We start from the raw sequence: 26,510 nt of genomic DNA, 5'->3' as shown, positions 1-26,510 counted from the left end.
TTTTTCTCCCTTATTATATTTGGAAGGTGTCTTACTGTCCTTCTTTCTGAAGAGTGTTTCCCTGGGTGTAGGTTTTCTTTGATTCCTAGGTTGCATGGTATCTTTAAGAAAAAGAAAGACTATGGTAACTAAATAAATAAAATACTATGTGTGTGACTTCTAAAATAACAATGCTCAAGACTGGTTCTAAAGGTAGAAGTAGACATGATACAAAAAAATGCTGTTCAAATTTTGGTTTGCAGTGGTATGCCTGCAGCCTCTATGCCAAGCTATTTTGGTTTGCAGTGGTATACCTAATTCTATACAGTCTCCAGGTCAAGCTATTTTGGTTTGCAGTGGTATACCTAATTCTATACAGTCTCCAGGCCAAGTTATTTTGGTTTGCAGTGGTATGCCTAATTCTATACAGTCTCCAGGCCAAGTTATAACTAAAGTAAGATTTAAGGCCAAGAAATTTAAAGGAAAGTATGAAACTAAAATGGGAATTTTCCACAGGGGTGGGTAGGGGGTCTTAGAGGGTCATCCTTTAGTGTGGGTATGGGTATTTTCTGCAACAACAGAAAGACAGTAATTTCTACCTTCTTGTCTTGGTTTCTTTTTCCTTGGTTCCAATGTGCTAACTAATACATTGCGAAGGAACCTCTTGTTGGTTGCAGGAAGGGGACACCTCTGCCTTGTGCAAAAAAAAATAAATAAATAAAAAGAGAAAGAACAAAATGTTCATGAAGTAGAAAACAATCTATCAATAACAATAACTACTCTGAATCCCTTTATCATTTTTTAGCGTAGAGATTGTAATTTTGCCCTAACATTGCTTTCTGTAAAAGAATGTTTTAATAGGCACCGTATCCTTGTATATGTTGTATACAAGTGTAAATCTCTCTTTCTTTCTCTCGTTTGAACTATTCTATCTTCTTTTTGTTACTACTATTATAAAATAGATACTTTGTAATTAAACTTTGATAGACAGGCCCGCCAAAACTAGCACTAGCTACCGGCTGGCCAGTCCAATTGTAAATTGGTAAAATAAAGATTGTTGTTGTTGTTGTCCTTTACAATAATTTTATTGATTGACGTTCTCAAATTTCATGTCAATGAATTATTATGTTGTGCACCATTGTGCCATTTTATCGTCACAAATACATGTACCTACTGAAATAGATTATTTATAGAAAGTGATTATCAATGATCTTTCATTTAGTATATTTTCAAATACCGTAAACTGCTGCTTACAAGCTCTGGGCTTATACAACTTCGTAACAGGTTTTAGATGGGATAATTAATGGAGGATAGTGGCGCGCGGGGTTTATGACCGGAACAAAAAAAAAAAAAGTTTTGAAACGAGCTATATCAGTGCTGATCAAAATAAGTTTTTCATTAACTGGTTTTTAATTAAGCTTTAAAACATCATAGTAAAAGGAATTCACTTCAATATTTGAAACAAAATTTTAAAAAGTGTTGTACGGTTAATACTACAGTAAGCATGGAAGAGTTACTTTAATGGTATTTTACAATAAAGTTATTCGGTAGATATATAAAGAGTAGATAATAAAAAGGGAGCAATAAACTTATTGTTCCACAATTTTTTTTCCAATTTTCTATTTGACGTAGTACAGAGTTTTGTGAAAGTGCTTAAAAATATCACTCAAACCAAGGAAAGCTAGGGGGGCTTATGTCGCAGGGGGGGGGGGGGGAAGCTTATAATCGGATTTTTTTTTTGGTTTACACGTAGATGGGCCTATAATTGGGGGGGGGGGGGGGTGGGGGCTTACAGTATGTGCATGGCAAGACTTAGACAGGCAGTGATGATACACATGAGGTATGTTTGCATTAAGCTTCTTATTTGTCTGCTGGAAGGTATACGTAGGACAACCAAGGAACCTTATGCTTGCAGGATGATGCTTTCTTGGCTCCCTAAAGAAAACCGTAAACATTTCCTGACCATAATAGGAACATCTATGCACAAATTTCAGACCAAAATAGTTCTGAAGTACTAATTAAGGCCATACCCTTGGGGTAAGATTATTAAGACTACCCCTGACCTTTTCTTCCTAGTTGTCATATACATGTATGCACCTACCATCCCATAGGCCCCATCTCTTCTGCTCGTTGTTGAGCCCGTTTTGCTTCCTGTAACAGTTCCTCTTGGGCAAGCCTAAAACACAGTTAATTAAAGTGTTATTCATGAACATGACTTTAGGGTGGTGCCTACTAGTAAAGAAGTATTTTTGCATGGTTTATGACTGCTGTGAAAGCAGATCTTAGCAAGGGCTATTGAAATCCAAAAAGAAAATTGGGGGTAAACACTATGCATTTTTTAGAGATAATTGAGCAACAATTATTCTAAAAACCAATAAAATGCAAAGAAAAATATGACGTTTTTTCCTAATAATTTGAAGCTTTTTTCTCTCTGAAAAATGCATGGTTACCCCCAATTTCTTTTTGTATACCAAAAGCACTTGCTAAGTTCTGCTTACTCCACGTAGTTATAACCTGCACAAAAGTATCCCTATATTAGTAGCCACCACCCATAAGAAACCTGAGCGTCTCAAAACGGGCAGAAATGTGCAGTAACAAAAGTGGGCACCTTCCTTAAAATGATTAGCAAATGGGTCATTGATCAAGTCATCCCAAACCTTCTATGATGGGAACAAAGCATGGAAGGAGAGAAAAATTAGTTGATACTTGCATGGACCAAGTGATGAGGGGCACAGATATCAAGACAACATAATATTCTTCCAACAGTGATCTGTGACCATATTTTAATTTATGCCATACGAAAAATACCACTCATTAAAGCTAGGCCTACAGTTATTGAATCAAGACAGTATAGAGACTTTGACCAAAGAAAGTTTAGAGAGGATCTTATGTCAATCCCCTGGGAAAGTATTGACATTTGTAGTGATCCCTATTTAGCCTTGAAGATATGGAAAGAAGCTTTTCTTTCCATTTGTAATCTTCATGCTCCTTTCAGGTGCAAAAGGGTAGGTGCCAGACAAGCTCCTTGGCTGACTTCGGAATTAAAGGAGCTAATGTTTGAAAGAGACAAGCTAAAAAAGATAGCTAATAGGCTTAATACAGGAGAAAGCTGGGTGGATTACAAAAGTGTTAGAAATGAGTCAACTTTGGTATTAAATCTGCCAAAGAAGAATATTTCAGCCTGTACTTTCGTGAAAACTCCAAGAACATAAAAAAGACCTGGAAAGGGATTAACACTTTATTGAGTAATAATCTAAGTTTAACGTCTCTAAAATTAATAACATAACTTATAACAACACAAATTATACCATCTGAGACGAAATTATAGTGAATGCTCTAATTCCCATTTCACCGAAATTGGACCAAAACTAGCCTCTCAACTGCCACTCTCTTCAAAACAAACATCTGATTATATCTCCCCAACACACTACTCCTTCAGTATTAGAGAAACATCCATTTAGGAGGTTCTTAGTTTGATAAGAGGTCTGCCAACAAACAAAGCCCCTGGTCTAGATGGTATTTCTACAAGGCTGTTAAAGGAGGCTGATCCCATAATAGCTCCATCGCTTGCTAATTTATTTAATCTTTCTATATTTAGAAGTGGTCAGGAATTTTTCCACAAGAGAATGGAAAATAGATAAAGTAACACCGATATACAAAGATGGCAAGAAATGCATTCCTGATAACTATAGACCTATTTCGGTATTGCCAGCTGTCACCAAACTGATAGAAAGGATTATTTTTAACCAACTGTACAGTTATCTGACAGAGCGTGGCATACTCTCAGACTCCCAATCAGGCTTTAGACCAACTACACTCCACTACGACTGCTTTATTGGGTGCCACTAATGACTGGTTTCTAAATATGGATAAGGGGCTATTAAATGGTGTCATTTTCCTACATCTTAAAAAGGCTTTTGACACCTGATGGACAGATGATACCAGCTTAACTGTTGCACATTTTGATAAATATACCCTGGAACAACTGATGAACCATGATTTACATGTATTGAATTCATTCTTGGCTAATAACTAATAAACTTAGCCTGAATGTAATAAAGACTAAATACATGATTGTAGCTAGTCAATATGGGATAAAACACATTGAGCGTCAATTCAATATACAAGTAAATCACCATTACCTTACAAGGGATAACTCACATGTCTTGGTGTTGAAGATCAATCATTATCGTGGAGAGGTCATGTAGGTCTAGAGGGATTGGAGCTCTGAGACGTGTTAGACATCTCATACCTCATGAAACATTAATTACAATGTACAGCTCCCTTGTACTGCCATATTTCAATATTATTATTGTAATACAATATGGGGGAGCTGTGGGAGGGGGATGTGTGACCGACTCCAGGTCCTCCAAAACAGGGCTACCAGAGTATTTTAAAACTACCAGAGTACAAATTATGATAGACGGTCAGTTGAGATACTGGATGAACTTGGATGGGATAATCTTGAGACATGAAAGATAAGGCAATTAGCTACAGAGTAGTGTATAAACTGATTAATGGAACTATGCCCAATCATTTAACTCAAATTTTTACATGCACAAACTCTATGTATTCTAACAACTTAAGAAACTCTACATACAATTTATTTGTACCAAGACCATGTACTCAAGCTGGAAAAAACAGCTTCCATCCTTGGCTTCCATTATAGAGGGACAGTTCTTTGGAATAGTCTGCCTGGTATTAGGTCAAAGGTCAGACAAGCTTGAAATCATTTTTATTACATTTGTAATTTATTCTTGTATATTTAAGATCTTAGTCTCCTATTTATACATTTTAGTTCTAATTATCTCCTGTTGTATGTTCTATTACATGTTTTCCATATTGTATTATATTTGTAATTTATTCATATATACTTATACTTAATACTCCTATCTCCCATATTGTATGACTTATTGTATCTTTTACACAGCTCTCTGGAAGAGCATTTTTATGAAAGGGATTCCATGTTTAAATAAATAAAGATGATGATGATGATGGTTCGGAGACTATTGCTGTGATCAGTACAATGTACATGTACAGTACCAGGGACTTTTAGGGTTCACTGCGCTCAACTCTTCTATTGCCATTGAATTATAATTTATGAAACAAAAATAATTTGACAAAACAATCTTTTGGCGCATCTTCCATTTTTTAATGATTAATATTTTGATAAAATTCCTTTCAATAATTTCTGTTAGTATTAATACTTTGTTTGACCAGAGTAAACAAGAAGGCCATAAAGGCTTAATAAGTGACCTAATTTATTCCCACTATTTGCCTCATAGATTTGTTTAACCTTTTCTCGCTGCGCGATTGAATAGTTTAAGTCAGAAAGATAGCGTGATATTGATTTACTGACCATCTGTTACAATACTTAATAGCATAATATAAGGTCAGCAAAACAATATCACGCAATAACTTGATGTCATACCGAAAGTTGCTTATGGTAATGTAATAACCAATGTACCAGAGAGACCTGACTTCTGGTTAGTTCTAAGTTATCATGACCTCTCCAAGTTTACTGTTTAGTAATTGCTTTAAAAGTTAAGAGACTTCACACTGCCCCAAAATACAAGCAAATGAGCTCTGAACACCCTCAGACATAATTTTCACCATTGTATTTTCTCCTTCCATTTAGCCTGAAATCCTTGCTAACTTGAACTATAACATATTCGAGCCTTTCAACAGGGCTCTTTTGTCACCAAAATAAAAAGGTATAAAGTCTATAAATTCATTTCACGTTCATGTTATCGGATTGTTAGCTTAGGCTGCTGGCATATTACCTAGAAATTGGTAGAAAAATTTAATTTTCACTCCACGATGGCTGGGGCTCCAACTCCCAAGTGTTTTGACTGAGTGAAACTGAGGTAGGTGACCATCATGACAAAAAAAAAAGGGGGGGGGGGGGGGGAGGCATTTCTTAAGCACCACAACCAAGAGTCTTGGGAAACAAACAGACAAGAAAAGATGATTGTGACTTGCTGATTCCTTCGACTTCAACCGAGGATCTATCAGATATTTCAGAGAATAGTAATAATTTAGAAACCGAGGTTTGCCATTGCCTGTACTTGATTCAAGGATATGATGGTTCCCAGGCTCTCAAACTAATGGAACCTGGAACTGTCATTTTCTGTTAGAATTGTGGCTGTTTGAAACCTCGTTCTCGAAAAAATTTGTAAAACATTCCGTCATCTCTTATCGCTGACAGCTGTTTGTTTGCCTGATTCTTTCCTGGGGTTCTACGTACATTCAATGACGTCACTCGCGCGCTTCGCTATTAGTTTACAACTAACAAAATACATCTATAAAATGAAAAAAAAATCGCCAATACTTAAGACAGACAGAGAGAAACAGCTATGGAAATAAATACAATGTCTCTTCAGTCCGTATTAAGCTAACTTGCTCTCTAAAACCTCAGACTTCTCAAAAAGCGAGAGGCCTGAGAGTCAGACGCCATTTCCTTACTCACCTCTCTAATTCTTTGTCATCCATTACTTTTGTTGCTTCTACGACATCAGTCTCAACAGTACATCGCTAGCAACTATTGTAGTCTAATTTATCATACATAAAAGAAGTGAAATTTTTGGTCGATAACCTGTTTGTCCGACGGTTTGGATTCAGGCGCCTGAGTGGGTACATTTCAGTAAGCATACACAAAATGAACACTCCTGGAAACGAAACTACTGGACACTTGCGCTTGTGGGCGCAATGTAAACGCCTGGCGCATTTTGCCGCCCGACTGAGTTTCTTATCGTTTTCCCTTACGTTTCTATACTTTTCTTCGGCCTCCCAGGGCCATTATGTCACTGTTTGATGCTTCTGGTGGAGGTTTTACTTTTGGTACTCCTTCAAGTACAGCATTTGGCTTTGGAACGAGTCAGGCGGGAAATACGGCCGGTAAGGTTTTTGGTGCAACAAGTACACCAAGTTTTGGTGGCTTTGGAGCGGCAACTACAGCTTCTAGTGGATCAGTGTTTGGGACGAGCTTTGGAGTGAAGACAACTGCTTCTTCTACTTTTGGTAAGTTTGCGTACTGTCAAATAAAACCAAATTTCTTATTCTGTCTAAAAATACTTGTATGGGGGATGTTAATAGAGCTCATCACGGTTTTGGAAGTCATCTTGATGCGGCCGGTAGGCAAACACGTCTGGAAATAACAGTTTTTGTATGGAAATCCGATGTCAAATAAAACATCGCTTCTGAAAAATTCATGAATTGGAAACTTTAGGTACTAGGCAAAGGATTTTACAGAAAATAACTGAGGAATGTAGCTGTGCTAAAAAGCATCTAGTTGCGTTTTGAAATTTCCATACATTTGTCTGTAAATCTTTTCCAGCGAACCAGCTGTGAACTGCTGTCAAAAATAGTTTGCAGGAAAAAATACAGGGAAATGTATGGGAAGTTCAAAACACGACTGGCCAATTTCTGGCACAGCTAGATCCCTCCAATTTTTTTTTTAAATCCTTTAACTAGTGCGAAAAGTTTCTAATTCATGAATTGTTCAGAAGCTAGGTTTTCTGAAAATTATTTGACATATTTGGATTTCCATACAAACACTGTTATTTCAAGACATGTTTGCTTACCCATCAAGATAGCTTCCAGAACCTTGATAAGGTCTAAAGATCATACTCATACATAATTATTTGTTTACAGGTTTTGGAACAACAACAAGTGTTGCTCCTTCTCTTGGAGGAGGTCTTACAGGATTTGGAGCAACTGGAGGTCTTGGTGTTTCTACTTTCGGTCAACAGCCCACTACAGGTATTCAGATTAGACAAAGACATGATGTTAGACCACTTTAAATAATTATTATGGAGAAGATACCCTTGGAAAGAGCACAGCTCTCATGATATGAATTTGAGTGGCATGTCTTGGCTAGATTGAATGATATAGGTCAATGAATTTGAAGCCAACTTTTAGCAGAGAAATTGGAGTGACTATTTGAGTAAAATGGCCTACATAACTTCTCAACTCATGAATTGTGTTTTTCCATTGCAGTTGTAGGTTAAATTTTCTTGTAACCGCTTTTCTCTTCTCTGAGGTAACATGTTTCAAGTAAAATTTAAACAAAAGGTGCTGTGAACAATTCTTGAGTACTGATTACAGTCATTACAAGTGATAATGTTACTTTTTAGTATGTCCATACCAATGCTTCACAGAAACAAAGCAAGTGACATTTTTACAGCCACGTAGAGAGAACTTTTTAACCTCTGTAAACTGACATTTTTTACCAAAAATGAAGGAAATAAGGTGTGAGTCAGGGTACGTTTATTTTGAATTCTTGTTTACAGGGTTTACGCAGCCTTCACTGGGTTTGCTTCCACAGAGCACACAGACTGCACCCACTCTGTTAGCTCAACTAACAGCTGCTTTATCTCGGCCTCAGATTTATGGTGATGAAAGAGATGGTATTATTGCTAAATTGAATCAGTTACAGGCTTGCTGGGGAACTGGAAAAGGCTTCTACAACCAACAGGGAGCCGTGGACTTTTCACCACAAAATCCATTTTGTCGTTTTAAAGTAAGTACTTGCTTATTTAAGGAGAGTACATAAAGTGCATGTTTAAATGATGACAGTTGCCTTTACAGTCCAGGGTATGGCATAAGTAATGTAAGTATCTCCCAAACTAAGCACTACATATGTAATGCTGTATGTTTTTAAGGTTGTAGGTTATAGTCGTCTTCCTACTGCTAGCAATGAGGATGGTCATTTATCACTTGAGATTAAGAAGAAAGAAAGCGAAGTGCGTGCCAGCCAGCAGGGTCTTGTTGATGCTCTACACAAGTGTCTGGGTAGCAAACCCACATTGATGGTGTGTATAGAAGGAATAAAGCCTCTGCCTGATGACAGGTTTGACACTATTAATTTTATACATCTTCATGTACATGCACTAAACACTTTTTAATGGTTTCTACATGTATATCACACTAATTCCATCAATGAAGCTATCAGGTCTTATGGAGGAATACATGTACTACATCATCAAACAATTATTTTTTCACTAGTAAATACACGACCTTATTTTGACAATTCCTAGTAAAATGTTCTTTGAATAGCAAGCCATATCAAGAGCCTAACCTGCATGTTCACCCAAAACTTTTAAGCAGCCAGCATCCAAGTTTACTTTCAGTTGTAACATCCATGAATAAGTGACCTGATTCTTTTGCAAAGGTGAATAGAATTTTGAATGTGCCTTGAACCCAAGACCTCAGACAGACTACCTGAGGACAAGAGAGAGAACCTGCAACAAAAGCATAGTGCTTATCAAGTCAATGGTTTGGAGAAGTAACAAGAAATCATTTTTTTTTTTTTCAGGGCAGAAGTTGTTATGTATGTTGTTGAAAGGCATCCAAATGGGTCCTCTAGAACTATTGCAGCCACAGATGTCTACACACACCTTAATCAGAGCAACATAAAGGTATGTTAAGCTATTCAATCCAGTCAGCTTCTATTGAACTACTGGAACACTGCTCACTGACATTATATTATCTATGTTGTAAAATTAATAAAATCACTGGTATGTACACAACTTAAGCAGCTGTGAAAAGAAAGCCTGAAAACATTAGAGGCTTGAACAGGACTCAGACCCATGACCTCTGTGATACCAGTGCAGTGGCTGTGCTCTGCAATAATTGAGCTATCATATTTGATTATAGCCAACTGGGAGCTGTCATTTTGTAAATTAATAATATACCTGAGTTTACAGGTGAATTAAAAGATGGAAGTGAAATAATTTATGTTAAAGTCATAAATTATATTTGAACTATGGATGAAATAATTAATAAATGTCAGGTGAAATTGCAGTTATGTCTGCAACTTTAAGCAGCTGAAAAAAGAAAGTTGCATACTTTACTATGATGGTCTATGAGATTATCAGTGATTAATACTTTCATCTGCAGTTCAAATACATGTATGTGACTTCAATGTATATTTTCACTTCCAATAACTTTACATTTTACTGAATATAACTAAAATGCCATCAAAAGAAAGAGGTTCTGCCAAAGAAAAATGAAGATTTTGAGTGTGTATGCCCTGTCATGGATTCAGACTTAAGAATTCAAAATGGAGAAGCACGAGCCATGCATACAGAGGATGAATTGTGAATGAGTGAACAGGCCACACTTCAAAAAATTAATACCTACACCACATCCATCCTTGTGAGTTTTTGTAAGTTACAAACTAATAATTTTTATATTTCTTTGCTAATTTATAAAAGAACAACGTAATGTACATTAACATCATTCAATAACTGTTTAATATAGAATTTCAACATGTGTGTTGTGGTTGGAGTACTAATATTTGTGCAAAATTATTTGCAGACTCAGCTGCAAAGCATTGGCATTGTAAATATTTTAATGAAAACAAGTATGTCACCATCTCAGCTGCAGCAGTACCTGGACAATCCTCCTGTTGGTATGTCACCACAATCACAAATGTGTGCTAAATGGAAACTTCATTGAACTCTAGAGTGGAAGATTTGGATTTTTGAAAAGATTTGGAGACATCTCCAAAGCCATTTTAACCATCCTGTGTAAATCCTGAATTCTAGATCTTTCTGTGGCTTAAGCGAACAAAAATCAACAAAATTTTAAATGAATCAATATATCTAAAATCTTTTTGCAAATGTTTGAAAAGAATTATGTGTACAGAAAAAAACGTACTTTGTATTATTTTCTCAAAGTTTTGCAATAGACCATTTTACAGTTGTTGCTGTGTTACCTGGCTTATGACTGGAAGCAAGGCTGCCGGTGACCTTGTTTTGATACAAATCTCTTTACTTTTCTTATGCAAATGCAGGCTAGTTTGCATCACAACAACACAATTTACATGATAAAAACAGTGAGGTCTGTATCAATACAAGGTCAACGGCAGCCTCGCTACCATTTATAGGCCCGGTCACTGAGTAAGCAACTGTAAATTGGCCTATTACACTGTATAACTATTGATGCTAACAATATATTCTCAGGCAAATTATTGTTAACATTATTTTGTAATACATATTATTGTATAATTCTGAATTCAGGATAACACATACAGTGTATCGGTGCACATTAATATGTAGAGTGCTACCAACTTTTGTTGATTTTAAATAAGTTAAAAATGTGCTTTTTATACTGTGTAAGGTGGCTTAATGATAGTTGTTACATGTGTTTTATGTATAGTAGGTAGTAAGAAATTTACTGACAAGTGGTTATAAATAAGAAACTGTCTTTCAATGCTGTTGTTGTTGATGTTGAGAGGATACAGTGCTCAAGAATGTAACAACTCCCATACGTTACTGCACTGCAAGCTCCTTAAACCTATTCATGGTGACTTAAAGGTGGGAGGTATTCTAGTGTGCACAGCAGAATGATTATATGGAGTTTAATTAATTTATCTGAATGCAGTAATGTCATCTCAAAATGGAACTAAAGTTGGTATCATGAACTGTTTACATGTCATAAAGTGTAGCTTTCCAAGTTAAATGTGATTGATACTAATTAAAACATCTATTAAGTACTTCATTACAACAGTATTTTTTTTTTAGTATTTGTTTCCTTGTTAATGTGTTTGTAGGAATTGATTCTTTACTCTGGGAACAAGCCAAGAAGGACAATCCTGACCCTCAAAGGTATTAGTTATCATCTCTACTGGCGAGTGTTATCTACCTTTTAATTAATTGGGTGATTTGGTGAAAGAGGCTAACTGATTCATTGGTTAGTGGCTGGGTGGATGGCTGTACCTTGTATGGAGTCTTTGGCCAAATTTCTGAGCTTTTTCATTGTTACTCAAGGTATGTTACACAGCTGACAACAAACAGCAACAGTTTCATCTAAGTTTTAAGGGGTTTAGCTGCAACTGCAACTTAAACGACATGATATTCATGATTATGATATTAGGAATAAGAACAAACTAGTTATTGATAGGGTTAAATTGGAATTGACTAAAAGAGCGTTGGTTTTTTTTTTGTAAAGGGGCAGATATTTTTAATAATTGTATGTGAATTCTAGTTTTAGTCCTTTTATCTCTTTTCATATGGATGATTTCTGGATTTCTTATTTAGCTTTTTTAGATCTAGTTTTTTTTTTTTAACGCAGGACCCATGTTGAAAGCAGTTTTTATAACTGAAATGGTCATCCTGCATAAATATGTCATTATTATTATTATTATTATTATTATTATTATTATTATTATTATTATTATTATTATTATTATTATTATTATTATTAGTAGTATTATTATAACTGTAGGTGAGATGTCATCCAAGGTAGAATATTACCTGATATTTTAAGGGCTTCCTTAAAAGCCAAATACACCAGAGCTGATTAGAGTTCCCATGAAACCTTTTTCTTGTTATTAAATCATTGTTATTAAAATCTTGTTTACTTATTAATTATGCTAAATGTTTCTGTCACATGCATCAAATTCTTGGGAAATGTAGATTCCACTGTCAGTATAACCTTTTATTTTTGATTATCTGTCAATGATTAAAGGTTGATTCCAATGGCTATAACTGGATTTAGTGAACTGAAAAAGCGACAAAAGCTACAGGAGCAGGAGACGTTGCAACATCAGAAGAGAATTTCTGTAAGCACTGTTATATAATAATAAATCATCCTGTCCACTTTCAACTTTCTATACATAAAGTAGCATGATTATTGCACATTTGTGTATGTTTGCATAATACATGCTTGTTTTGGTTTTTTATGTGGTTTGTGATAGAATGTTTTAGGATCAGGGTCCAAGCAGCATGTATGTTACATAGACTTGATTTCTGAGAGTTCCAATTCTGGATGCTGCGCTTCCTTTGCTATCACTGTTACGATCCCATGATCACTATCGTCAGACTTTAAAGGCGGTGCCTACTAATGCACAGGTATTTTTGTGCGGTTTATGGCTATGTGCGAAAATCAGATCTTAGCAAGGGCTGTTGGAATCCAAAGAGAAAATTGGGGTAACCACGCATTTTTCAGAGATAATTGAGCAACAGTATTTCTTAAAAGCACAAAAATGCAAAACAATGTGTGGCATTTTTTCCTAAATTGAAGATCAATTATCTCTGAAAAATGCATGGTTACCCCCGATTTTCTTTATGGATACCAAGAGTACTTGCCAAGTTCTGCTTTGTCCGCATAGTTTTAAACAGCACAAAAATATCCCTGTATTAGTGGGCACCACTGACAGAAAATCAGAGTATCTCGAGATGCGCAGAACATATGCGCAGTAACAATAGTAGGCACTGTCCTTAATTGAATTGTTACCAGTTGTTTTATTATTATTTATTTATTTATTATCATTATTAATATTATTTTTTTTTTTTTTTTTTTTGCAGCTCATAAGTGAGGAGATAGCTGAGCTGCAGCATAACCATGCAACCACCATGGCAAAACTAGCACAGTTTAAAAGAAAACATTTGGAACTAAGTCATAGTATTCTTGAGGTAAAAATCTTACAATACACACACAAAACATTGACTAAAATTCAACTCAATGTCTTAAGGAGCGAAAATAATGCTAGCCTTGGACTTTCACTGCTTTTGCTTTTATTGACTGGAGTTTTAAATGCTTTTAACCAGGGTCTTCACGATCTACAATACCCTGCTACATTGCTCTTATGAATTGAAGTAAAGGATGTTTCTTCTATTTGATATTTCATCCGCAGTTCAAAATATATGTTTCATATATTTACATTCATTTATTCATCCTTTACGGGTATTTTACAAACTCACAATATGACCAGCTCCCAGTTGGCTTGATAGCTCAGTTGGTAGAGCACTGCACCAGCATCACAGAGGTCATGGCTTTGAACCCCGTTCAAGCCTGAATTTTTTTTCAGGCTTTCTTTTCGCAACTGCTTCAGTTGCATACTAACTGTGAGGATCTTTCTCCTATTTGATCTTTCATCCACAGTTTGAAATATATGTTTCATCTATTTGTATTTACTTGTAAATTTTTGTTGTAGATGTTTGTAGCAGTACATTTATTTAGCATTTGTCTTTTGCAGGTTATGATAAAACAAGAATGCCTCAGAAAGAGTGGTTATTCTGTGCAAGCTGATGAAGAACAGCTTAGGTATCAAGCCTGTCTCACTTATCACTCCACACCAGTTGTTGTGTAGTACTAACCTTAATTTAATCCCAAAATACCCAGTAAATGGTAGATTTTTTTCTTGCTAACTGTCAAGGCCCAGTAGTTTGAATTCAAGTAGTACTTAATGTTCTGGATTTATTAATCATATAAAGATTTTTCACTCTTAAAAACAACCTTCTAGCAATCTGGACAAGGCTGGTCATGTCACATGACCTGGCCAAATCACTGTGAACAAGACTCTAGCAGAGTCAAAAGCTTAGAATTTTACTTTCAATACAGTGTAGAGTCAAACATTTATACATTGAACCGAAATGACAAGTTTAAGTTTGAATTGGAAATAATATGTGGATTTGCATAATCACAATTTGAACAAATGAACCCAGTCCTGAGTTGTTCAAAGCAAGTAGTGCTGAATGAAATAATATTTAAAAAAAAAACATTCTTTGCCTTACAGTTTCCACATAATTTAACTTTTTGTCACATTTAGGTTATAATAATTATTAATGCCTGAAAACGTTTTTGGCGAACCAAAGGAAATCCCATGGTTTTGTAGATTGGCAGCAATTAGCTTTTGAACAAATGGGCTCGAGTGGATGAATACAGCTGTTGGTGCTTTTAGTAGTCAGATGTACTGTTTTGTTGGTTTTCAGGGTACAGCTTGAATGTCTGCAAGCTGAATTAAATGCACCATCCCAATTCAAGGTAGGCGTATAATCAGATCTTTTCTTGGGTTCTTGCATTTCAATCCAGTTTTGTGTGAGTTCCACTGAAACATGGTCATGGCCTTGGGAAGTGTGGAAAGATCATGGTTTACTTAACTGGGTATACTACCCAGATCTAATTGGAATTTGGAAATGTTTGTTTTGACGAGAGTGGAATACCAGATTACCCAGAGAAAAACCTCTCGGAGCAAGGACGAGAACCAGTAACAAACTCAACCCACATGTGACACTCTGGCCAGGAATTGAACCTGGGCCACATTGGTGGCAGGCAACAACAACAAGCTTTATTTGCATGACTATAACAAATACAGTATTGCAAAAGCTATTCATAGCTAATTATTAATTTGTCAACTAATTCCTAAGATAACTTAAAATAGAGTAAAATAAAATAAAATAATAATATAGTAAAATAAAAAATAATAAATAAAGTAACTGAAGTCTTTGCTTATTTTAAACTATTCATACAGTAGACTGAAGTAATTATTCCGGAAAGAAGTTTATCTCTCAATTCGAAGCACGAGGAAACAAGTGAAGTTAATTCAGTGTTTATAAAATAGTCAGTTGAGTTCATTATATGCGATAGTAAAGTTTCTTTTACTAATAGTCGTGTAAATGGAAGGCTAGGTTCTATTTTAGTAAAGAACATATCTCTTAAAGAAGAGTAGCTTGAATTTTATCTTCAATGGTTTTACAGTTGCAAACATTACATACCCTTTCCCTACGGGGTATGTTGTCGTATCTTCCTGTTTCAATCAAAAGCTTGTGGCTGCTAATTCTTAGTTTCACTAACGCTTTCCTAGAAGCGTTTTTCCTGGTAAGATCTAGGTAAGCAGAGGGGCCATAAGTTTTTTTGATTGTGTAATAAAAGTTGAGTTTTTGTGAGTGTTGAAGGGTTTGGTGCCAATAATTTCTTTCTAATTTCTTTTTCATAAGATCTATATATTGTTTGATGTTATTTTCATTCAATGTGTAATAATTAAAGTTGGGGAAATTATAGTATTCACTCATCTTCGTGAGACTGGAGTAAAAACTAGAATGAAGGTCAACAGATATTCTTAGGGATTGTTTTACTATAAAATGTTCATCCAGGTAATTGCTCTCATCACTGTACCATCCCTGAAGGGAGTGTTATTATACCTCTCCTTATTCAATTACACCCTTTCACTCTGTGCTCAATCAAAACACAAATTAAAGGAATATGTATCTCATGGATCATATGCATTGTACACTTTGTTGCACTCCAAGAAACATCAACCAGGTTTTCCAACCTGTAAATGTTCTTGCAATCACAGTCCAGTACCAAGAAGCTTTATGGTAAACTGTTTGATCACATGTACAGTGTAATTGTTTTGTGCCAACTGTTGATTTCTTCTTACAAGCCAGAAAATTATATGACACGCTGACTGCAAGATTATAAACACAAAAGATTGCGTTAGTGAAGATGGCATACCTTTTCCGCCGACGTTTCGTTTATCAGTTTTTGTCGTTGCCCTTTTTCCCGGCTTTCTGCTATCATTTCGTAAATATCTGAAAATAATCAACAATATTTGTCTCTGGGTTAAGCTTACTTATCTTTATATTTATGTTAACCTTGAGTTAATTCTTCAGTAATCTCTAGTGAAACCTACTGAAACAGATAAATTGCTCGACTTGGTGAAAACTAGATTAACAAAACTGTTGCTTAATTTCTTCATGGTTAAAGACAGTAACCGTCTTATCAGAACTCCTGTTATTGCTTGTCCCGCAAGTAGCAATTGTGAACTATGGATCAAAGGGAGAAGTGCAAAGATTAAATGTCCACAGGAAGACTGGTGACTAATGCCACCTTAATGAAACGTTTCATTCATCGTCATCCTTTCTCTTCTAAATAAATGTGAGTCGATCGGTTAAACAAAAAACAAACAAACAAGGAGGAGGCGGCGTGGTACAGCGGTTAGGGCGCCGGACTTGAAATCCGGAGGTCCCGGGTTCAAGCCCCGTCCTCGGCCAAGCTTGTCTATAGCCAGCTGGTTTGCCTCCTGCCAGTTGGGATTTTTAACATGTTATGTTTAATTTGATTATTATTTGTTTCCCGTTATTTCTGAGTGGAATGCCTTTAAAGTAGCTTAGGGTAGCTAAGTGCATTTCCACTATAAAAATACTTTTTTTTCTTTTTTTTTTTTTAAACAAGCAGCAGACAGATAAGGACGGAAACGGAATCCTGGTCCAAGGAATTGCCCACCACACACGTACAGTTCCCTCATAAGGCAATTCACGGCGATTTCTAAAATAAGCATTTATCAAATTCTGAACATCGCTGTTTCCACTATATGGAGGGTTGGGTGACTATATGGAGGGTTAGGGTTAGGGTTATATAGGTGACTATATGGTACCTTACCATGAATTACTTGCCCTAGGCTCGCCTAAATGAGATGATGTCACAGATTCGCTTACGGCAGAGCCAAGCTGGCGAGAGACTGGGACCAGCAGATGGCAGATATGTAGTAGAAGGTGTTATGCAGGAACAACTGAAACAAGTAAGAACTCTTTATATACAAATACTGTGAGTTGGTAAAGTTTGACCGCCCCGGAATTGACTGGAACAAACACCAATAACTTCTCCATTGTCCCCAGTGGTCCTTGCACATTACAAACGACGTTAGACTGAAGGAACTGACGAATTTGACCAAAAAATAGACCAACGGACCATAGAGTAGCGAAAAACATAACGCACCAATCATTGTGTAGAACAGTTTTCACAGTCAATGACATCACAGCTGTTACTTATTTATTTATTTATTTATTTATTTATTTATTTATTTATTTATTTATTTATTTATTTATTTCATCGCCCAGAATGCCAATTGTTCTTTCGACATTTACTTACAGTAAACGACATATCTTAGGTCTGTCATATTGCGCATTATTATTATTATTATTATTATTATTATTATTATTATTATTATTATTATTATTATTATTATTATTATTATTATTATTATTATTATTATTCAAATAAGAATGAAAGGAACGAATCCCATTGGTTGACATAAACGCAGGTTGTCCTCCGCAGAGAATAGAGGGTTGCTCAGGACAGATAACAGAATATTTATTTATCTGCTTTTGTTAAGAAGTAATGTAGTTAACTAAAATTAGATTGAAATTAGGCACAACTGACAGACAACCAATAACACCCTGACTTCAAGAACCAATCAGGAGAAAATAACCAGAGCCTTTATCCCATTTACTGACCAACACAGTTCACTTGACACAGATGACATCCACTTAGGTTTTCGAACTCAGGACATCATACTGTACCGAGTTGTGATGTGACTCTTAGGTTTCAAATACTCTCAAACACAAATACAAATATACAAATACTCTCATTCTTTACTCATAATTTGTGTTTATGTATACTCATTTATTTCACATATTATAATCGTCGCAAAACGCCACATCGTTGCTACAAATACATAGTCTGCATAGCGAGCTGCTCCATGGTTTTTCTGTGTGTTGGAATTTAAGAGTTTCTCTCTCTTTGGTCGCGCGAAAGTTGGGCCAGGAGTAAAAATATCAGAAAAAAAAAAACGTGTCTGCATTGTGCTCAAAAGGGCGAAACGCTTCTTATGCGAGGAAAAAACGCTTATTACGCAAGTTAAGAAATATATTAAATTTATTTTCGATAGTTAAAAGAAAGCATTAGCAATTATTTGCTCAAATTGTATAAGCAATAACTTACGACATTCGTAATGTTAGAGTTGGTTGATAAAGGCACAACACTCTGGCTGCGCGAGTTTGAAGTTTATGATTTCGTGATTTCAGACGTTTTCCGAGATTGCAGACCATCTTGGAAACGTGGACATTTTGAGGAGGTTAATTTCTTGCCTGATATTTGAACTGGATGCGAAATTGGTCAGAAGTTTATTGGAATTCATTCAAGAGCTTCTTGTGAACTGGCAAACCAGAACCAACAAAACTGTTCATCTATTTCAGTGTTATCTTTGTTGAAACTGTTTATTCTCCTTGGAGCATTCCGTTAAGAAGTTATTCGATTTGTTTCTTTGATTCAGCTGTATTTTCTCTGATAAACATTTGGCAAAACGTTATCCAACACCTTTATTCCTTGATTAAGCTGTATATTGTGCATTCATTTAATCCGCCGTCACCCGTCACCCACTACCCGTGGAAAAAAATGTCCTGCTGTATGCGTAGGGGCACAGCTGAAAATACCAGATTATTTCTTTAAGAACGAACTTACTTAGGGCACTCTTGATGTAAGAAAAATACATTTGTTGACCGTAGTACATTACGTCGAAGTTTGGCTTTATAACAGTCATCAGGTCTGTTAGGTTGTACCACAGATTACCCCATCAGTATCAAACTAATATTATACGTAATAAGCACGAACTTGGCTCGACCAATGACGGTTAACGCCCACAGAACTTGGAAACGGTCATATGCCGCACATGCTCGCATACAGACCACACACCTAACTGTGTACGATTTTTGTGGTTTTGAACAAAGGACATAACGCTAACTTGCATGTTAGTCGCGCCGACAACTCTTGCCATTCTCCTACACATCACACCTACACGAGTACTCGTACACTTTTCTTAATATCCATGTTTTCTATTGAAAACACTATATATAGTTAATTGCGTATTATTACCTGCGGTTTCACTGATGTTTTTTATCTTGTCAAAAGGGTTTTTATAACACTAAAAATAAATTGTCCGTGTGATTTTTTTTTTTTTTTTTTGTTTTTTTTTTTTTTTTTTGTCAATTGGGTTCTCGTTTCATCACAGGTTTCGGAATATCACGGTAAATTTCCCACAGTATAGCAGTGTTTAACTACAGCAAGAGAACATTGAAAGTGCCTTTGTTCTTTCAGCATCATTTTGTTCTGGATGCTGTATTCTTTGGGGGATGAAAACTTGGGACACGTCTCGCCTAACAAATTTTCACACTAGTGGCTGAAGTATTGGCAAAAAATACCAATCGCCAAAGAAACTTGATGCACTTCCAATGTCTGCCAATATGCCTGGAAAGTTTTTAGTGAAGTTTACTTTCATAAGTAGTACGTTTCCCTAAAGCCCGAGCACATCAGTGAGTGGGTGGGTGGGGGCACTCCATAAGCACCGAAAGTGGTGCCTGTTTACCCTCGTAGTTTGCAAAAGGGTAGCGAAATTTTTCAAATGGTTGCAAAAACAACTTAAAACCGAAGGATAATTCTTTGAGGTATAAGAAGGGTAGAATATTTTTTGTTTTCTGTATGTGAACGGGGTACAATTTTTTTGAAAACTGGTATGTGAAAGGGTAAGGGTTTGAATATTCCGGTAGTTTGTTGGCCCCGATAAATTTAATAATTCGAGAGACTCCCGTCCATGCGTTAAAAATGTCATTTCTTGGGAGCTTGGTCATTAACTGTTGACGTCCCGTTGAGCGAAGTTAGTTGTTAATGGACAGTTGTTCTTTGTCGCAGCATCTTGAGCGTCAACAAGAGGGCTTGATGCATCTGATAGCAATAATCAAAGACGACCTGCAAGATCTGGCCACTATAGAGCGAGGGCTCGTGGAACAGCCAGCTAGCGGGAGCCAAGCTTAACTTCCAAGTGGATTCAATATACGGTCGGGACGACAAATATTATAACAGTGAAGATTTACCTTATGTTACACCAAACTGTGAATCGAGAAGTTGCTGTCCGGCGACAAGTTATTTATGAGGATAACTTATGTAAAAAATGCTGATTTATAAGAACTACCAGCTATTGGTCTTTTTGCCATTTCCTTGTTCTACTCCTATTGGACCGCCTCCCGACATTCGAAGGTCAATGATCCCATGAAAGTGAAACGAGAATAGTGTGGAATTTTTAGCTGGCCACAATGACGTTTGAGACGTCATAACCGAACCAAAAATGTCGCCGTCTTGAATAACCATCTTAGACTACTTGAGAAGAAAAACCGCCTTAATTGACCCCTAAAGTGATCACTATGGACGTCATTGGAACAAAGTTAAAACTTAAACAGGAAATTGAAAGTTACTGATGATACAGATGCCTGTCTAAAAATAGTGTTGCAAACATCAAGTCCTGCGAGCAATATTATCAGTCCTACGTTTGGCGGATAAAGGCACAAAGTTTGATATTTATTGCTTGAATAATTTTGAAGTTATTTTTAAAACGTTTTAAGCAGGCGGGGGCGACGTTGGGTCGAGTAAGACTTTGTAAAGAGTTCACTTGATCGAATCCACTAACAGTACAGCCGACAAGACCTGTGTGTGTGGAACTAAAGTGTAGCGTAAAATGGGCTTTGTTTCCACAGGAAGTTACTTGTTAGTAGAAAAAAGAGGAATGTTTTCGGTGCAATTTTATGCTAGGCGCCGACGGTCTCCGTCGACTCTGCGCTGACCCTATTTGACATTGCATGAGTAAAGTGATCAAGGACTTGAATATCTTAAGCGAGTTTTATGTTTGTTTTCCCGAAACTCTTCAAGTTAAGGTTCGAGATGTTTGTTAGTATGGTTTCAATAAATTTTTTACCTATAACGTACCAAATATTTCATTTGGTCAGTTCGTTCAAGAGTAAAGGCAAATGAGTTTTCGCGCTCATGTTCCTTAACTTTGCTAAGGTAATTTTTACTGATATGCTTGCGAAACGTGCACTATTTTTGCTCTCCGATAAAGTGCTTGTCGCACCTTTCCAGGTGAACTAAGGGGAAAAAAGCAGAGGAATTTAAAACATTTTTTAGAGTGCCGCATCGACTGTGAAGACCAAATGAATAGCGATCAGACATCTTAAATGTTAAGAACACTGTTGATTAATTTTATGCGTGATTGCGCAAAAGAAAAAAGTCTTCATGCAGGCTTTGAATTGAATTTTTTTGTTCTCTCTTTCTTCCCTAATTCGTTTCGTTCAACCTCTCGATAAAACGAAAAATTTTTTGACAGCGCCAAAAACTTACTTGAAAGTTTGAGAACACTACCGTGTTAAAGTTCAGTAAACTGAAACAATTGTTATATTTTATTAAAAGCGTTTTTTGTCATGTCTACTAGCCTTATCATGTAATCCCGGGTTAAAAAAGGTTCATTTTCGCTATATACCCGGAGGGAAAAGGTTACACTTTTTCTTCACACTTTTCCACAAATAGACGATGTTGAAATTAAGTAAACACAGGAGCAAACATGAAAAATTTGCCCGTTTTGTCAATCTTAGTGTATACTGATAAACTATCACTCTTTGGCGTGATGCCTACATGGAATAAATGCTATTCTTTGCACACCACATCAAACGTATTGGTTGTTTCTACCTTGCCTGTCGTTAAACTTTATTCTAGAATCCTCTGCGCGAGCCTTGTCGTGATATTTGTTTAAGTAACCAATAAGATGACAGAACACAACACTTGTGTAAAGCATCCATATCTTAAGTCAACACTTTGCTCTTCACTTTCAAGTGCAACTGTTTCTAAGAATGTCAAATTTAGTCGGTTACTAAAATGGGAGGTTTGCTAAAACTCGTGAAAACCAACATCAACAACGTGCTGAAACAGGAAGATTAAGGAACAAGAGAAGGAATTGAGACTCTTCAATGTACGTGATTGCGGAACACCTGGAACCCGCAACTACATTTATTGAACTCGTGTTTACAGGAGCGTGATATAACAAGTCTGAATTTCATGCAAATTTCTCAAGAAATAGACGGCGGCTAGTTACCTGACCGGAAATAAATAAAATTGTCTTTGAACAGCAGTGCTCGCTTGAGGCCTTTTATTGCTCACAGTGAGCTGAACTGATAAACTTCTAACCCCCATAAACTCTTTAGCGATTAAACTGTTCTCCGAAATTGAAGAATTAGTTTAAACGTAAATATTAGCGCACCATTAGCTAGTGTAGGTGAAGCCTGTATTCTTGTGTTTAACTCTTGACTGCACTTAGTGCATCAAATTTAACTTCATTCTGCCTCTCTGCCAATCTGTCTTGAGACAGACAACAGTCTCTAAAGTCTCTAGTAAATCTGTTCACTATCTTCCAATATTGTATTAGGGTGCTAAACACCATTTATCAATATAAATACGTTCTTTGACTCTTAATTTGTTCTCTATACTTTCAATTATTTAACTGAATGGGTCCAATTCCAGGCCTGTGTATGTCTTAGCGACAGCCGCACGCTGACGCAACCATACCAGAGTATTCCCTCAACACAATGCTGCCATCTAGTTCAAAGTACATCAAACTCATCGAGTGCAAACTCGTCGGTACGCAACAAGCCGCTGGAATTTTTTTATTATAGCGGTGGTGAATGAGGTTTTGTATTATTGCATGGTTTGTTGGATTGAAAAACTTGTCGATGATCTCTGGACATGTACCCATGCAGTAGAAAGCGCTGAATCCACGGGGCGCAATAATCCATTTGTCCCACTTTAAGTCACGAAACTTCACAAACAGTTTTCGTCTTGCGCACCTCTCCTCGTGTAAAGATCTTCTGCTTCTTGCAGACGTGAGTGGATTATGTTCGTCTTTTCGTTTCGATCTGTTTATTTGTTCGGACGTGTGTCGCGTTTCTTGTGGAATCTCGTCGACAGTTTTCAGTCCTCTGTGATTGCCTTTCGCGCTATTATCCCCATAAATAATCAAGATAGGTTCTTTTCGTCCACCCGATGCAATGTAGAAATCCGACTGTGGAGCTCCTATCCCAGTTACTGTGATCCACAGGCCGAAATTACGCGACGGCCAAGAACTCCAAAACGCCACAGCTGAGGTGACATTTAATACGATCCAGCCGCCAACTCGGCGACATTTGACGAGTTTGGTGTCGACTACAGTCAGCTTTCTCTTCCAGCTACTGCTACCGTCCACTGCTCTGCGGTTCAAACGATTGACTGTCACCTTGAAGTGGCCATTAGTGGTCTCAAGCTTTGAGCGTCTTTTAAATATTCTTAACTCTGCTTTTTGGATTTTTTCTTTTCCTTGAAGGGCAGATAAATTGAAGAAGAAATGGCGCTCGTCGACGCTTAGCCGTTTATCTACAATGATAAAAGACAATGTTAACCATGCAAATCACGATGATATTTATGTGCCGAAATAATTCACTCAGGTACTTCGTTGTTGTAACAAGAATGTCAGATTTACATACCTCGAAAGAAAGTTCGTATTGTCTTTCCAGGAGCTGACTTGCCTCCCCTAGTAAAGCCACTGGTGTGAGCTTGCTCCTTGAACAGGTCCATAACATATTTAGGCACTTGAGACCTGCTTCGTGACACGCTTGGCTTTTCCTTGATTTCTAGCAGGTTGAGCAAATCAGTTTGGAGATGGCTAAACTCGTCTCCGTTTTGGAGAGATACTGTCATGAAGCACATTAAAACTAAAATGAAGGTAGTAGAATTCATTTGGTAGCTGTGCGGGATTCCTTGGCATCAGTTGGCTGTTCTCATCCGCTAATCGTTCGGTCGGTGTGCTTGTCGTATGTTACACTGATTACTGAAGTAGCCGAATGGTTCATTTGTGATTTTATAGCCGCCCACTATATTGTTCATGTGCACGCCCGACATTCGCTGAGCAGTGCAGCCAGCCACGCCGGAATTATTCCCAACAATTCACACCAAAATAACATACTACGAATATTCAATAAGTGTGCAAGATAAAGCTAATATTTGTTTAGCTCGGGCAAACTGAACGGCCACAGATCGAAACGTTCTTTCTGATTACAGGGTTTTGAAATTCCTATCAAGTACTGTGTTCAATAAACCGAGGAAAATTGTGGTCACACTTCGGTTGAGAGCTGACTTAGAAAATAATTGTACATGCTGATTTTTTGGGGCAGTGGTCATTTTGCGGGTGAATGGAGAGCTAAAATAGCCAAACACACTTCAGATGACTGTCGTTTAGAAGTTATCTTAATTAAACACAACCTAGCGGTAAACTCAAATGAATTAGTTTGTTAAAACTTAATGTTGTTTTGTAATCTACAGACTGTGCATTATTTTGCCCGAGTATTAAACAAATTATACATTGGCTGTCGCCAGAGGTGTGAATTGAAAGTTACTGTGGACAAAGAAGGCGTGATTATGGGATGAACAAGTGCAAATGAACCTTCATAAACAAAATGGCATGTGAAGACAAAACAGCAACCAACACGAAACATTGAATCGGTATTGTGTGCCTGTAGTGTCAGTGTAGTGTAACAGAAAGTTTTCTGCTCGTGCACAGTGTAGCTGTCCTCATGATTGTATTTCAGAGTATCCTATAAGTTCGATTGTTCTGAATTTACATCCAGAGACAACAAGATAAACAAAAATCCTCGACAAATAACTCGTTTGCTTTCCTTTTGTTGACGCAAAAAAGAACAAAAGCAGTATTGAAAATAATTATCAGAGCGTGCCCAATACTATGGAAATGCCAGTTCAGCTTTTATTGTTTACTTCTCTTATTCCTTGAATGAACAGAATCCGAGTTTGCCCCAGTCTTCAACATTTAAAAACTTTCTTACCACGTGCAGTTTGCTATAGTGAAGTCAAAACATGGTTTCTCAGTAAAACGTGTCTCTTATATTAACCGAAGCAGAAGGTCTGAAGTTGCCTGTTTATATTCCTTGACATGCAAATAAAAATTTTCAGTTTCTTTTTCGAGTTGCTTGTTTTACGCGTGCCCTTCCTTCCGCTCAGAGGTGGAGTGCTCAGGGTTGACGTACCAACATTTCCTTCTCGGGGGATGACAGAGGAAAATTATTTTAGGCTCGAACAATTTTATGGTCTCAAATATTTTCGTTGCAAAAGTCACAAACAGACACCAAAAGACAGTTTTATTATATTTAATGTATGGAGGCGGCTATCAATACAGTCTGTGGCAGTGACAGTAATTAACATCAACCACATACGCACTTTATAGGCCCATGTATGGTATATAAGTGGATGCTGTTTTGAGATTGTTTTGGTGCAGTACAGCTGGTAACTTAGCAACCGAGCCGATCATTCTACAGAGACGCCAAGCCCAGCGTCGTGGCAGAGACTTTTTAGATATACAGTCTTAAGTAATGAAAGCTAATATCGAATCAAATTACGCAGATTCTTTTGACAAAAAATAAATATGAATTCGGTAAAAACGACTGTTGATGATCGAACAGCGGAATGCGTTACAGGGAAAGTTTTATGTGAAGCTCTGAGCGTTCCCAACTAATCAAAAGTTTATAAATTCCTCCAAAAAATAGACATAAAAAACCTGATCAGGCTTTGTAATGTTTAATCTTAACGAGACTATAACTTGTGATTATTTCATGAGATTTGGACAAACGATTATACTTGCTGTTAGAATTATTCCGAAGACACGAGTCAAACTAGGTATTTAAACCTAGCTTCAGATTTGTGCTTACTTGTGACATATTTTTATCCCTTAAAGTACCCAAACATGTACTTCCAACAAAATTTCCTGAGGGTTAAAAGATCAAGCGTCAATGATACCTTGAAAGATTCTACAGCTTCCGCTTCGTCCCACGGTTACCGTTATTAGCATATGGGCGTGGTCGTTAAAAAATGAAGTCATCTTAGTACGAGTTTAGGTCTCACGGATTCATTTACCCTGCCAAGAAAAGCCACGGCTGTTAAAATTTATTTTAACCAGAACAGTGAAGACACTGAATTTTAAAGACCTGCGAAAAGATTGTATGGTTCACACAAGTTATGTCAATATTAATCCACGATTAAGCCCGCCCCATGTCCACTCACTTTGATATCATAGCCCATTAGCCTACAAGGAGAAGCTTCACAGTCGG

At 36.8% G+C, this 26,510-nt stretch overlaps 3 protein-coding genes across 3 annotated transcripts in view; 1 reads left to right on the top strand and 2 right to left on the bottom strand.

Annotated features, from left to right (window-relative positions):
• The window catches only part of LOC146457844 (uncharacterized), a 6,730-nt gene extending 117 nt beyond the window's left edge, over positions 1-6,613 (bottom strand). Inside the window, exons 1-4 of the mRNA XM_085091512.1 lie at positions 6,449-6,613; positions 2,081-2,155; positions 579-673; positions 1-101 (exon numbers count right to left, since the gene is read on the bottom strand). The exon at positions 1-101 is cut by the window's left edge and continues 117 nt beyond it. Coding sequence (XP_084947638.1) covers positions 1-101; positions 579-673; positions 2,081-2,155; positions 6,449-6,471 — 294 coding nt within the window. The 5' untranslated portion in view covers positions 6,472-6,613. The remainder of the gene's footprint in view (positions 102-578; positions 674-2,080; positions 2,156-6,448) is intronic.
• Positions 6,614-6,668: 55 nt separating this feature from the next.
• Positions 6,669-22,042, top strand: LOC146457843 (nucleoporin p54-like). Its single transcript, XM_085091506.1, has 13 exons — positions 6,669-6,999; positions 7,633-7,740; positions 8,271-8,500; positions 8,643-8,830; positions 9,296-9,398; positions 10,300-10,393; positions 11,537-11,591; positions 12,454-12,547; positions 13,293-13,400; positions 13,964-14,031; positions 14,700-14,751; positions 17,168-17,287; positions 20,233-22,042. The coding sequence occupies exons 1-13, from the start codon at positions 6,780-6,782 to the stop codon at positions 20,353-20,355; spliced, it is 1,563 nt and encodes a 520-aa protein (XP_084947632.1). The 5' UTR covers positions 6,669-6,779; the 3' UTR covers positions 20,356-22,042.
• Positions 22,043-22,337: 295 nt separating this feature from the next.
• On the bottom strand, positions 22,338-25,253 carry LOC146457842 (protein DVR-1 homolog). Its single transcript, XM_085091507.1, has 2 exons — positions 23,880-25,253; positions 22,338-23,769 (listed from the first exon to the last, which is right to left on the bottom strand). Exons 1-2 carry the CDS (start codon positions 24,130-24,132, stop codon positions 22,898-22,900), a joined length of 1,125 nt encoding a protein of 374 aa, XP_084947633.1. The 5' UTR covers positions 24,133-25,253; the 3' UTR covers positions 22,338-22,897.
• Between the last annotated feature and the right edge of the window lie 1,257 nt (positions 25,254-26,510).

This window comes from Pavona decussata, unplaced genomic scaffold, assembly GCF_977016875.1.
Source record: "Pavona decussata unplaced genomic scaffold, jaPavDecu1.1 SCAFFOLD_237, whole genome shotgun sequence".
NCBI lineage: Eukaryota > Metazoa > Cnidaria > Anthozoa > Scleractinia > Agariciidae > Pavona > Pavona decussata.
This window is presented reverse-complemented; position numbering and strand designations above follow the sequence as displayed.